The sequence below is a fragment of the Lampris incognitus genome, chromosome 2 (assembly GCF_029633865.1).
Source record: "Lampris incognitus isolate fLamInc1 chromosome 2, fLamInc1.hap2, whole genome shotgun sequence".
Taxonomy (NCBI): domain Eukaryota; kingdom Metazoa; phylum Chordata; class Actinopteri; order Lampriformes; family Lampridae; genus Lampris; species Lampris incognitus.
In genome coordinates, this window is record NC_079212.1 from 18,041,315 (window position 1) to 18,054,461 (window position 13,147).

A 13,147-nucleotide genomic window follows, 5' to 3' on the forward strand; every position below is an offset into this window, starting at 1 on the left:
CATCCAGTTAATCATAGTTAAGAGCTGGTTTTCAAGTTTAGTTTGACGTACGGTATCAGTTACAAGTTTAATACTCATGAAATTAGGATTCGACAAAAATAAAACACTCAGAACGGGATTTCAATTTATCAAGCCACAACTTTATTTCTATCTTGGGTATAAATGGTATAAACAAGTGTAGATTAAATCAGCAACCTCTTCACCTTGCCGCCAGTCACCCAATTACATTGTCAACTCCTGCGAAGAGAGAAAAAAGTAATTTCAACCAAAGTGAAAATGAGTTTCTACGTGTTTTAAAAGACTGTCTCTTCTCAGGACAGAAAGGTTGGCTTCAGTAAACTCAGAAGAACGAAAGTCACTGCATCAATCATCACTGAAGAGTTTAGACCATTATTCACCACTGCATTTAAGGCCTAAATATTCTGTAGGCAACAATATGACACTTCTCAACTCTTACCATAATAGCATTGACAATGTCGTTGTTGTTGTTTTTCAGGGCGCGTACAGCCTTCGCCCGCGACACGTTGGCTTGTGACATGACGAGTTCAATGTCTTTAACTTCAACCCCAGTCTCATCAACCTATACAAAAAGACAATTTATCAGACAAAAGAAAGATGCGAAAAGTGACGTTTCTTTTGGTGTGATGTACACTTTTGCAAGTTTTTTAAGTACAAAAGAGACTATCTTCAGCGTTTCCACTCTAAAGGAAATCATTTTCCAGGATTAGTCAAGGATATAGTGACTTATATACATGTTTGCTGTTGCTCATGGGCCATGTAAGAATGATTCAAATTGGACAAAATGGCCAAACAGCTAAAAACGACGTAAATTAATGTCTCAAATAATTTGTCCTAAAACTTTGCATTGTACATGTTTACATGTAAAAAATGAACATACTAACAACAGGCTAACAATGTACAAAGTGTTGAATTCGCATAAACACTTGATCAAAGTCTCGTTTTTCTTCCCAACACATGCTGCACTGTAGAATGTTGAAAGGCGGCAGCTGGGTATCAACGGACACTTAAACGGGAGTCAGCGGCTAAAAATGTGCAATGTGAGCTCAGGAAAACATTAGAAAATGTAATCTGAGGCAAACTTTATAACTTTATAACCAGGATCGCTAAGGATGGGTATCGTTGATATTTTAATGGCACTACTACTCTTACTGATACTGCTTATCAAAGATGAATCAGTTCGTACAACGTTTATTGACAGATATGTTTCATCACTCATCTAAGGGACCTCTTCAGTCTAGACTGACTGCAGGTATCCCCACCGTTATGAACAATACAGTTGAATAATGACCCGAAACCAACGATCAGTTTCATATGCAAATATGGGCGTGCCCATTAACTAGTTACAATGGTTAGTACACTGGATGAATGAATGAATAGTATAGTACAATGAATAGTACCCTGGCCATTGTAACTCTAGTAAATGGTCAAGCCCATATTTGCATATGAAACTGATCGTTGGTTTTGGATTAGTTTCATTCTCGGCCCCTCCTGGCAAAAATTACGGTGTCTGTACAACACCCTGAACTCCTCAATGCTCCCCATGAGCAGCTGTTATCTCGCATCTTGCATAGTTGACATGCCATTGATGTATGAGTGTGTGTGTGAATTATGTAATTGTAAAGTGCTCTGAGTGGCTGTTGCAGCTAGAAAATCACTATATAAAATGCAACCTGATTGATTGATTACTGAGCATGCATAAAGACAGATACTGCTTATCAATCCAGTACTTTAACAATACTTTTATCGGTTCTTTCTTTTTCATTTTTAGAGTGGGGGAAGAAAAGAAAAAAACTTGAAACAAATTAAGAACAGAATTAGAATTTCTTTATTTTCTAATGTCTGGACAGAGCGTTGTTTTTAATCATGAATCCATGTTTGTATAATTTAGTTAAATCCGTGTGGGCTCCAGGCTGCTGGCATACATAAAACATACCTGAGGTGGATGGGGCGACGAGAGATGAACTACAAGCTAGGCAGTCGAAAACTGCGCATTTCTCTGATGCACTTTCGGTAGATGTTTCAAAAGATTGCTTGGGTTTCTGCACTTGTATGCAAAAGACTTGTTGCACCCGTGGCAACGAGCATTGTCGGCACTGACTCTAGTGAAGTATAACCAGATCTTTGACCATTCACGTCTATCTGCCATTGTCACTAAGAGCAGACTCTGTGGGTCTATGTGTGTGTGTGTGTGTGTGTGTGTGTTTGTATAAGCGTCAGAGAGAAGCAGAGAGCTGCCCCTGCCCCTCAGCTCGTACATACTGCAGGCTCAGAGAGAGAGAGAGAGAGAGAGAGAGAGAGAGAGAGAGATCTCTTCTGGATGGAATAGCGAAACTGCATCATAGACAAATAGCTCAACCTTATTGCAAATTAGAAGTTGGTGTGATAATAGGTGCAAGATAACATTTATGTAGCATAACGAAATAGGAAATTTAGTTTCTTAATTTCTCCAATACCAATAGCATAACTGTTAATGTCAAATCTCATCAATACTAGTCTTTTTCTTTTTTTTTGGACCCCCCCCCCTTTTCTCCCCAATTGTATCCAGCCTATTACCCCACTCTTTTGAGCTGTCCCGGTCACTGCCCCACCCCCTCTGCTGATTTGGGGAGGGCTGCAGACTACCACATGCCTACTCCAATACATGTGGAGTTGCCAGCCGCTTCTTTTCACCTGACAGTGAAGAGTTTTGCCAGGGGGCTGTAGCGCGTGGGAGGATCACGCTATTCCCCTAGTTCCCCCTCCCCCCCGAACAGGCTCCCTGACCGACCAGAGCAGGCGCTAGTGCAGCAACTGGAACATACACCCACATCCGGCTTCCCATCCGCAGACACAACCAATTGTGTCTGTAGGGACATTCGACCAAGCAGGAGGTAACGCGGGGATTCAAACCAGCAATCTCTGTTGGTAGGCAACGGAATAGACCGCTACGCTACCCGGATGCCCCAATATTATGGTCTTTAATTATTTGCACTGGTGCCCATTTAATAACAGGTTTCGGTACCCACTCCTAAGGATCGCATCACTATTTTCAGGACATTTTATAAGTTTTCAAACTTTCCAGGTGTTTTCCATGACTGTAAAAATAGTCCATAAATTTCCAGGATTTCCATGTTTTCTAGGACACATGGGAACCCTGATCTTACCTCTTCCTCTTCGCTTTCTTCCTGTACTGTTGGCGTCTGTGTGTTTTCCTGGATGTTTGAAACGGCTTCTCCCTGTACCTTGAACTTTTCTGCGGCAGCCAGCTGGGCTTGCTGAGAAAGATCTTCAATCTAAGGCACACAGACAGAAATTAGTACTACTTCCTTTAACAAGAAAAAAGCTCTATGGTTGAAAGATAATGTCATCTTGGAAAGAATGAGGCTGGTCCCCTGAAACTCTCAAAAGGCATAATTCCACTGCCTAATTCACAAAAAGACCAGGGCCCCGCCCCCCCAAAAAGGAACTCACATTTGACAGCACTAGATGGGAATTAGAATAAAATCTTTGCAAGCTAAACAAACCCTTGTCAGATACATACCTTAGCCTCACCAAAGACAATGTAGGTATCTGATGCAGGGCTCTTGTAAACGTCTGGTTTGGTGATGACGAACAAGATGTTCTTGGACTTGCGAATGGTGACCCTGGTGACTCCTGTGACCTGCCTGAGTCCAAGCTTTGACATTGCCTGTAGAATTTTTTTTTTTTTGGTAAGTGTGGCCAGATTTGACAATTTCAAACCTAAATTAACTCATGAAAATATGACTCACAAGAGGCACACCACCAAAGCAGCAATTCAGGTTATCAATACAGCTATCAAACAAACAAAATTACCTTTCGCGCTTTCTTTTCACTACGGCTCTGTTTGGCTTTGCTGACTGGTTCCTCATCTATTTCAGCAGCAGCTGCAAGCTGTGATAGGAAGAAAAGAAAATACAGACCCAAAACTTGAATTACAAGAGATATAAGAGTGCAGTTCAAAAATCACAATATCGCTATACCATCTATACTATTTCTCTTCTCAGAACATAAAGGTTGGCTTCAGTAGACTCAGAAGAACGAAAGTCACTGATTCAATCATCACCGAAGAGTCAAAGATCAACACCTTTTCATGACATTTCTGAAATGAGCAGATGTAAGTTTATCATGTCTGAGACTGAATTCTGTATAAAAAAAAATTCTACCTCAGAATAGATAAACCAGGATAGTTTTAGCTATGCCACTTGGGCCTGTTCTGGGGATGGTAACTGGGATTCAATACGCACCTGAGCCTGCTGTGTCTGTGTCTGTGCAGAATCCTGTTCCTCCAGTTCAGGTACCGACTCATCACTGTCTGACTCGGTGCCTGATCCTGCCCAAAGACATATAAGTTAGTTAGTTGCAAGGTACAAGCCATTTTGTAATCTGTAACATAGTAAATTCTGTTCTCATAACCTGTGTGAAACCTGAGGAATAAAATTAGGTAAATGAAAAAGGTCAGTACATTTTTTTTATTTAAAATGAGAACATGTCTCACTGAAAAATCCAGAGGACTGTGGGAAATTGCAGATAGAAGTTAACAATAATCTGCAGTAAAGTTACTTAATAATGTTTCTGCAAAAAATGCTAATCAAGACTTATTTCAATCAAAATATTGAATAGAATAACATCAAGTACATTCCCTCCCACTATGACTACTGACATAACTGACTTCATCATTACAAATATAATAAAAACAAAAAAGCCTGACTATACAAAAATAGAAAACAACATTTTGAGGATATCATTTTTGTTTCCATCCAAAATGATTTACTTGGAGTATTATATTAACAAATTCACCAGTATCTTTAAGATAGGCCAGTTTGACATCTGACTTGTAGCAAAGCTAGTAACTTCATCACAAGAAACAAGTTTTCTGAAACCTGATCAGTTTAAATAATTTACTTAAAAGTAGGGAAAAATACACAGATGGGACAAACAGGACAGGAAGAGGAAATACCCTTGTCGTTCTTGATCACCGGCTCCACCTTTGCAGGGGATTTAGCGAGAGCGGGGGCAGATTTGGGGCTTGACACAGGATCAGACGGAGTTGGACTGATTAATTCAACTTCAGGTTTAGCAGGGGCAGGTTTCGCAACAGCCTCAGCAAATGTAAGTTTGCGCGTTGGTGCAGTCTCAGGAGAAGACGGTTTAGGTTTTAAAGTTTCAGCTGTTGGCTTTGCAACCTTTTCTTGAGCAGGTTTAGCATCTGCAACTGGCTTGGTTACTTCTACCGGAGCAGGCATTGGCTTGGCAGCTGGTCTCATCTCAGCTACTGGTTCTGCAACCTTTAAAGGGGCAGCTTTGGGCTCAGTAGTCTTAACAGAGCTTGGCTTGGGCTCAGCCACTGCTTTGGCCTCAGTAGCTGGCTTAATAGCTTCAGCAGGAACAGGTTTTAGTTTAGCAGCAGGCTTGTCAACTTTTGCTGAAGCAGCTTTGGGCTCCGTAACCTTAACAGGAACAGCCTCAGCCACTGTTTTGGCAACCTGAGCAGGAGCCTTCTTGATCTCAGCAGTGGACTTGGCTGCCTCAACGGGAGCCTGCTTGGCCTCAGTGGCTGGCTTGGCTGCCTTAATGGGACAATTCTTAGCTTCAGCAACTGATTTGGCTGCCTCAATAGGAGCCTTCTTGGCCTCAGCCGCTGGCTTGGTTGCCTCAACAGGAGTCTTCTTGGCCTCAGTTGCTGGCTTGGCTGCCTCAACAGGAGCCTTCTTGGCTTCAGTTGCTGGCTTGGCTGCGTCAACAGGAGCCTTCTTGGCTTCAGTTGCTGGCTTGGCTGCCTCAACAGGAGCCTTCTTGGCCTCAGTTGCTGGCTTGGCTGCCTCAACAGGAGCCTTCTTGGCTTCAGTTGCTGGCTTGGCTGCCTCAACAGGAGCCTTCTTGGCCTCAGTTGCTGGCTTGGCTGCCTCAACAGGAGCCTTCTTGGCCTCAGTTGCTGGCTTGGCTGCCTTAACAGGAGCCTTCTTGGCCTCAGCGGCTGGCTTGACTGCCTCAACGAGAAGTGGTTTTTGTTCAGCATTGGTTTTGGCAACCTTTGCCGGTGTAGAAACTGGCTTGGTAGCTTCTACAGGTGCAGTCTTGGGCTTGGCACTCTCAACAGGAGCAGCCTTTTCCTCGCTAACCTCTACTGCCACCGGTTTAAGTTTTGTCTCAACAGCTATAGGGGTAGCTGCAAGAGGCAAAGCCATAGCTTCCATTTCAACAGTGGGTTTAGAAGGAGCTTCGGTGTCTTTTGTGTTTTTTTTATGGATGGGGGACACAGAAACTGGTACCTTGCCTGGCTTCTCAGGTGGGATGAGTGGAGGGAGCTCATCATCTACTGCTGCAGAGACACAGGCAGTGTTTACTGAACGTGACTTAACCTCGGCTGCTTTAGGAGGGTTGGATGTAAGAGTATCTGTAAAAGAAACTGGGGCCGCCGCTGCAGGTTTTGAGGTCACTTTAAAAGCAGGAGGAGCCTGGGAAGGCTTGGCAGCAGTGGGTGACACGGCTTTAGGATCACAAGGATTTGACTTAGGTTCTATGGGCTTATTCTCTGATGGGGTAGCCTTGGACTCTACCGGGTCAGAAGCAGGTGCCGGAACAAACACCTCTCCTTTTTTAGGTTTGCCCATTTTGCCAGCCTTGACCACTTTTGGTGTAGCACGGTTGCCCTGACTAGTGGCAGAAGGGCTTCCTGGTGAGGTTGCTAAAGGAGATTTTAAAGGAGAACATGGGGTAGAGGAAGGAGTACATTTTGGAGAGGTGGGAGAGGAGGAGGAGGCAGACATAGAGGAGCGTTTTCTTCGGCTGGGGACAGCCTTTGGGGCGGAGGAACCCGCCCCACTCTTGGCATCTTTGCCTTTGGACTTTGGGCCAGAAGAAGCCTTAGATTGCAGGGAGGCAGCTGGGGCAGGAGGTGTGGCTGGATAAGACAAATTTGTTTTACAATTTGTTAAAAAAAAAGAAAGAAAAAAAAGAAGATAAAAAGCTTTGCTCATGCAGGTTATGATGACCACAAGATCAAAATTTCCTTCATAAAGTTAGGAAAAGGTAAAGAACACTCCATCTAAACTTATAATGCAAGGCCGCACTCAAAATCCACACTCGGAAAGAAAACCTCACACTCCTTCACACTTTGATTAGTAGGGATGCTGAGGATGCACTGACAGCAAGAAAGGACATTTGTATTGCATATTTTTGGAATAAAACACAACTATGAGTTTTTTCTGTACCTATGATATCTATGGGGGTATCCACGCCAATAGGACATTTTGTAATTAAAGCTTCATAAAAATCATGGTCACGTGAAAAGAGCAAGAATTGTTTTGTTGCTGAACAATACTGCGACATGGAAAGCACCATTGTGCGCCTCTGAACCCTTTATTTCAACCAGCAACATGCTAGAAAAGCCACGAAAAAGTGGAAAGGTCTCTCCTTTTGAGAGTTTTCTTTCAAAGTGTATCATATGCTGTAAACCTTTAATCCCACAAAACTAAGTCAGATGTAAGCTCATCAAGTAATGTGTGGAATCCAAAAGGATTGCCTGATTTAATTTACAGGTCCCACACAGTGCTGGGCTAAGATGCAATCCCTGCATTCTCCCAAACATGTTGTTAGATTGTAGTGTTGCTGCGGCCTGCAAGATTGAAAGAACAGCGTTGGTGAGACGTACATAAAAATAAGTGGGTGATGTTGCCATGGTCATTATAGACAGGCAAAAAAATAGCAAGCAGTAGGAGATTCAAAGACAAACCTAATGATTTTTCTTCCTACAATACCAAGTTTTCTCTTTTTTTTGGACCCCCCCCCTTTTCTCCCCAATTGTATCCTGCCAATTACCCCATTCTTCCGAGCCACCCCGGTCGCTGCTCCACCGCCAGCCACTTCTTTTCACCTGACACTGAGGAGTTTCGCCAGCGGGACGTAGCACATGGGAGGATCACGCTACCCCCCCCCCGAACAAGCACCTCGACCGACCACAGGAGGCACTAGTGCAGCAACAAGGACACATACCCACATCTGGCTTTCCATCTGCAGACACGGCCAATTGTGTCTGTAGGGACGCCTGACCAAGCCAGAGGTAACATGGGGATTTGAACCGGCGATCCCCGTGTTGGTAGGCAACAGAATAGACCCCCCCAAAACCCAGTTATCGCAATTATTGTGTCTAACATTATCTGGTTCTTTGTGCAACTGATTATCTTAAGTTTATGCCAATTGTGAACATTCCAAATACTTGATACAATACTATGAGCCAAAACACCTTGGCTCATAGTATGTGTAAGGTTAACCCTTCCACAGAAAATGAAACATTAAGAACGCACAATGTTTTTTTTTTGACATTACACAAGTGGAATTTGACACATTTGACATAGCTCCAAGTGTTTAAGCAGAATTATATGAAAGACAACTGTGTTTAGGAGGAAACTAAACATTTGTGTCAAGAAGGCTCCAGTATCTAACAAAACCCACCTGACAAATGTCGGGTGGAGATGGATGAACTTGCATACTTAGAGGACACCTTTGACTGGATGGCCTTAGCAAGAACTTCTACGGGTTCTCTCTCAAGATATTCATTTTGAGTGCCCATGTCAACACTGGTAACTTCAGGCAGAATTCCAGGTTCTTGGCCAATATTCTTCAGGTCTGGGACAACACCCAGTTTCTCAGTGACATCTTCACTTGGATCTTCAGGGGCAGGCAAAGCCGTTGGTTCATCAGGAATACCTGCAGCCACTTTTACCAGTACTTCTGCAACAACCTCTTGAACAGTGCTTTCTTCTAGTGCTTGGCTGGTGGGTTCTTTGGCTTCAAAAGCTGACTCATGACCTTCAACTAACTTTTTAGTGGTGATTTCTTGAGTGGGTGTTCCACCTGAGGCAGAAACAGGAGCCTCAGCAGGGGATTTAGGTTCTCCAGTCATTGGTGTTTCAGCAGCAGTCACTTGAGGATCAGTGGTGGTAATTTGCTGCGACACAGGTGTTTCTTCAACAGCAGATTCCTCAGCCTGCTTGATCACTACTTTTGCAGCTACACCATTCATCTGATCAGCAGCAGTTGCAGGTTTTTCAGGAAGTGGTTGGGAGTTTACCTCTTCACGAAAAGAGGCATCAGGTTGCACTGGTTTTTCCAATTGGGATTCTTTGTTCACTACAGGAACAGCCATTGCAGGGGTGGTAGAAGAAGTCACAATGTTTGCAGCTGATTAAGGGGACAGGAGGAGGAGTAAGACCAGCAGCAGGGTGAAGGGTAGTCAAAGTAGTAGTGTGACAAAAAAACAGACTGAATATACCTCTAGCAAACACTGGTATTGTGCTCAACACAGTGACAGAACCAAAGTGTTTGTGAGCATGTTCGGGGATGCAGAATGAACACAATTTACAGTGATTACAGGGGAAAAAAAGGTTGGGTGTGTACACACAAAGAACACGTGCCCATGTCCCAGATATCATGCGGGGTCAAAATGTGAAATGAAAAAACAATAACTTCCCAAACCAAGTTCAACAGAAAAAAGAAAAGAAAAAAGTCTGAAGTTTAATATTTTTTAGATGCTAGGCATACAGCTTTAAAAAAAACAAAACAAAACAAAACAAAACTCAATATATTAAAAACAAGTGTTTATTTATAAGTTCATGAAACTACTGAAGTTACTAATTTTACTTAGCCTCCATGCAATTGCGCATCATCAATTCTCAATCCATTTCAAAAGGCCATTTAGCGAGCAACAGGAGCATAGAGTAAAACTGCAGTAATTGGACTCTGTGCAAATACATTTTGAGCACAAAATTATTACTGAATGGTGACCCCAAACTTGATGACTTTCGAGTAGAGTCAAGCAAGTTAAGACTGGATACTGGAAATTAAACATTAGATTGCCATGCTAAGTGCATCAGGACTCCAGACTAGCTTTTCGACGGGTTGCACGGATGCTATCAACTTTCTCAGTTGGTCGTACCCACCGGCACATGATTTGGTCCCACCCCCTTTTTTTGTTACAGCGTGGTATTAATCAATGACCTTGAATGCTGCTGAATAGTTGTCTTATTTAGCAAACCCTATTTTTGCACTGACGTAAAGATTGACAGTGACTCAAGACTTGATATTTGCAAAATATTTTAATCTGAATATTAAGTTTCTCTGCCACAAGCAGGGAACTTAAAGTTGATGACCATTTCATTCTTTTCTGCTGAGCAATTACTGTCAACTAACCGCTGAAAAATGGTAGAGAGGGACTAAGTGTTTTGGATCACGCATCGGTCCCTGCAGGTTTTGTGTTTCTTACTGTTATTGTGCAACTTCAAAGTTTCAAGCTTAAACTGTAGTGACCCGGTAACAAGTTTAGAGTTGCCTGCAATGGACAGGCCACATTGCCTGCAGTACACACACAGCATAGTGTTCACCTCGTACCGCAACCACGGGTACTGCATTAGTCTTTGTGGTTGAAAGTAGCAGTTTCTCTTTTTCACTGGCTCAGTTGGTCTCTCCCTGCCTGCACTTTCATCATCAGTGGTGTCTTAGTTGGAACCTCTCGTTGGCTCTCCCTCCCCACCAGCCTCCTCCCTTCTCTCCTCACTTTGCTTTTTAAAATAATCAGCTATAGACCACTTCATTTTTGGAACACAGCAACAGCTATATGGATTGTTGCCAAATTTGCCAATCATGCAACTCACACAAATGCGACCACATGAAATTTTGACTCATACACTCAAAAAAATAGTCACATATGCAACCGTTTTGGTCGCAATCTGGAGCCTGTTTTGTAATGTTGATGTTATATTCATTGTTTGGCACAAATAGTTCTCCAATATGAATAACACAATGACTTCCTCAAGTCTTACTGACTGAGACTAACAGGCATTAAATAGCCGAGGTAATACAGTATGGGGGCGGGGCGGGGGGTATAGAATACAACTACACTTCAATGACTAAATAAGGCGAAAAGTTTGGTAATACAATCACAAAATCAAATTAAATTGTGTTTGAAGCAAAGGCGAAATATTATTAAGAGTATTAAGAGTTCATTGAGTAAACAAGAAATGATGAAGTCACCATCTGTCCTGTGTCATTTCTAAACAGGTAAAACAAAAACATTTTGCATAAACAGAACAATCAATACAACCCATGCATCGTGATCCAAACCCAGTTGTCAGTGCCAAGTCCCAAACCATTGTGAGTAGGTGTGTATATATATAAAAAAGAGGTCCTGGATTACCCTTTCTGTGTGCACCAATATACAAAAAAATTACCTCGCAATGCTGAAAATTTCAAGAAATCAAGCCAAATTCACATTTTAAAAAAATGTAATTCTTTTTAGTTTGGCTCAGACCCATTAGGGGTCGCCAATTTAAAAAAATATAATCTGAATGATAAATCACCAGTCTTTCTATTAAGGATATCCCCAAGTGCCTGCTGAAAATTGTAAAGCTGATAGTGCCACTAATTCATGTCAGTAAGGAATGTCACCAGCATGCAGAGCCTCACATGCCAGGGGAGTGTCAAATTGGCCTGTTGGCATACACATTTAACCTTTTATGATGATTTCATCAATTAACAGGATAGCAACTACTGAATATAGAGAATGAGTTTTCTGACAAATTAAATATCTTGCTGTAGCAGAACAAATGCTAAAGCTTCTGCCATCCGAATGAGGAAAATCTGCAGGCACTTTTCGAATGGACCGAGAGCCCACCCCCTGTCCAAACAACAGGTGATAAAGGGTCCTACACAAGTGTTTCAAACATGTTTCGTTGCAGTCTATAGGTCTATCGTCAGTCTAATCGACTCAATGTATGTAGCTGGCAAAATCACAACACCTGAACTAAAAAAAATTATAAAAAAAAATCTAGGGTTGATCCTCTACCCAATACCAAGATTGGTGTGGACCTGTCGCTGGCCATTAACATTCAAGAAGTATTCGGAGTTCCAGGACCTCACCGGCACAACTGTTTAATATGCAACATGCAAGTTATGACAAGTTTATACGAACCAGTCTCTACTTGGGGCTGCTGCATCTCCTGCTCGGTGACTGGGACCGTTTCTGTGGCTTCGCCAGGCATGGTTGCTGACAAGGAATATCATTAGAGACAATTAATAGCGAAATACAATCGCGAACCTTTTTTAGTAGCTTCGTTCAGCATCTCTTAACAGAAGATGGTGATTTGTTCAAAGTATAGGTTGCCAACGTTAGCTTCTGTACAAAGCTGTCATAACTAGTCGGACAAGCTACAACTTCTGGCGTGAGAGGCCATGCTTTTTTACAGCTATCAGATGAGCTGTCTGTACCAAACTGTGGGGATAGTAGGTACGTTAGCTAACTTACTATCATAGTTGGCTGCCTGAACTAGGAGAGACACTAGCGACACAGGCTACTACATAGTCTCACAAGCCACGAAGCAAAATGTCCCACGGCAACAAGTACTGTTCTACTTATTTCGTTTACAGCAACCAGATAGTTGTCAAAGCAGTCATTCCAACAAAACCCGACACACACTGCGGCCTGGACAAGCTACATTGGCTTGACAGCAATAGAAAGGTGCCTATAGTCATGTTCCCCCATTTTGAGCCAGTAATCGGCGATACAAAAGCATGTATTTCATTAACAGGAGAATGGAACGGGAAAATGGTCCGTATAGGAGAAATACTACGTTGTGCTTTAACAGGATATATCGTTATTACAAGTGAGAACGTGTAGAATACTCAAAGATGATGTTAGATTGTTCGCAGACACTTACCGACTCAGGACACTATATCCAAGATGGCTGAGAGAGAAAATTTGACCCCCGCCTCGCGGGGATATCCAGTTAAACGCCTTCTTTTACTTCCGGGTCATTTTAACTGCGCTCTGTCGATTCCAACTTCAGGATTATTTACTATTCAGTATTAATATTTCAGCACTAGATATAAACACCTCATTGCAAGGGGCAAATATTTCCAACAATCGATTGCAAGTCAGTCAATCTCAGCTTGGTGGGAACACAAATATTTTCTTCGGCTGTAGGATCCCAATGTACAGACATTTAGACGTTGAAGAGAAGTTTCATGAAAATAGTTTGGGTCGGATTTTAAAAAAATAAATCATTCCTTTAGGAGGAATATTGCTCCAGTGATGGAATTATCAGGTGAAAAGTCGAGGGCATGCAAAGATGTG

At 42.4% G+C, this 13,147-nt stretch overlaps 3 protein-coding genes and 2 non-coding genes across 5 annotated transcripts; all 5 read right to left on the reverse strand.

The window, feature by feature from the left end:
• Positions 1-118: 118 nt before the first annotated feature.
• On the reverse strand, positions 119-12,789 carry LOC130134224 (nascent polypeptide-associated complex subunit alpha). Its single transcript, XM_056302163.1, has 8 exons — positions 12,732-12,789; positions 11,987-12,061; positions 4,266-4,351; positions 3,835-3,912; positions 3,542-3,688; positions 3,165-3,293; positions 458-580; positions 119-237 (listed from the first exon to the last, which is right to left on the reverse strand). Exons 2-8 carry the CDS (start codon positions 12,054-12,056, stop codon positions 223-225), a joined length of 648 nt encoding a protein of 215 aa, XP_056158138.1. The 5' UTR covers positions 12,057-12,061; positions 12,732-12,789; the 3' UTR covers positions 119-222.
• Positions 307-380, reverse strand: LOC130108629 (small nucleolar RNA SNORD59). Its single transcript, XR_008809939.1, has one exon. It is a non-coding gene; the product is annotated as a small nucleolar RNA SNORD59 (small nucleolar RNA).
• On the reverse strand, positions 4,017-4,090 carry LOC130108630 (small nucleolar RNA SNORD59). Its single transcript, XR_008809940.1, has one exon. It is a non-coding gene; the product is annotated as a small nucleolar RNA SNORD59 (small nucleolar RNA).
• On the reverse strand, positions 4,361-7,801 carry LOC130134193 (nucleolar protein dao-5-like). The gene has a single exon (XM_056302160.1). The coding sequence runs from the start codon at positions 6,996-6,998 to the stop codon at positions 4,920-4,922; it is 2,079 nt and encodes a 692-aa protein (XP_056158135.1). The 5' UTR covers positions 6,999-7,801; the 3' UTR covers positions 4,361-4,919.
• LOC130134208 (uncharacterized) lies at positions 8,362-9,238 on the reverse strand. Its single transcript, XM_056302162.1, has one exon. It carries the CDS (start codon positions 9,164-9,166, stop codon positions 8,459-8,461), a length of 708 nt encoding a protein of 235 aa, XP_056158137.1. The 5' UTR covers positions 9,167-9,238; the 3' UTR covers positions 8,362-8,458.
• Positions 12,790-13,147: the final 358 nt, after the last annotated feature.

Excerpts from the sequence above, each read along its gene's own strand:
- LOC130134193 (XM_056302160.1), bottom strand. The coding sequence starts at position 6,998 with ATGAGCAAAGCTTTTTATCTTCTTTTTTTTCTTTCTTTTTTTTTAACA.
- LOC130134208 (XM_056302162.1), bottom strand. The coding sequence starts at position 9,166 with ATGGCTGTTCCTGTAGTGAACAAAGAATCCCAATTGGAAAAACCAGTG.
- LOC130134224 (XM_056302163.1), bottom strand. The coding sequence starts at position 12,056 with ATGCCTGGCGAAGCCACAGAAACGGTCCCAGTCACCGAGCAGGAGATG. Across the intron at positions 3,913-4,265 it reads CACAGACACAGCAGGCTCAG|CTTGCAGCTGCTGCTGAAAT; the intron begins GTGCGTATTGAA and ends TTCCTATCACAG. Across the intron at positions 3,689-3,834 it reads GTGAAAAGAAAGCGCGAAAG|GCAATGTCAAAGCTTGGACT; the intron begins GTAATTTTGTTT and ends AAAATTCTACAG.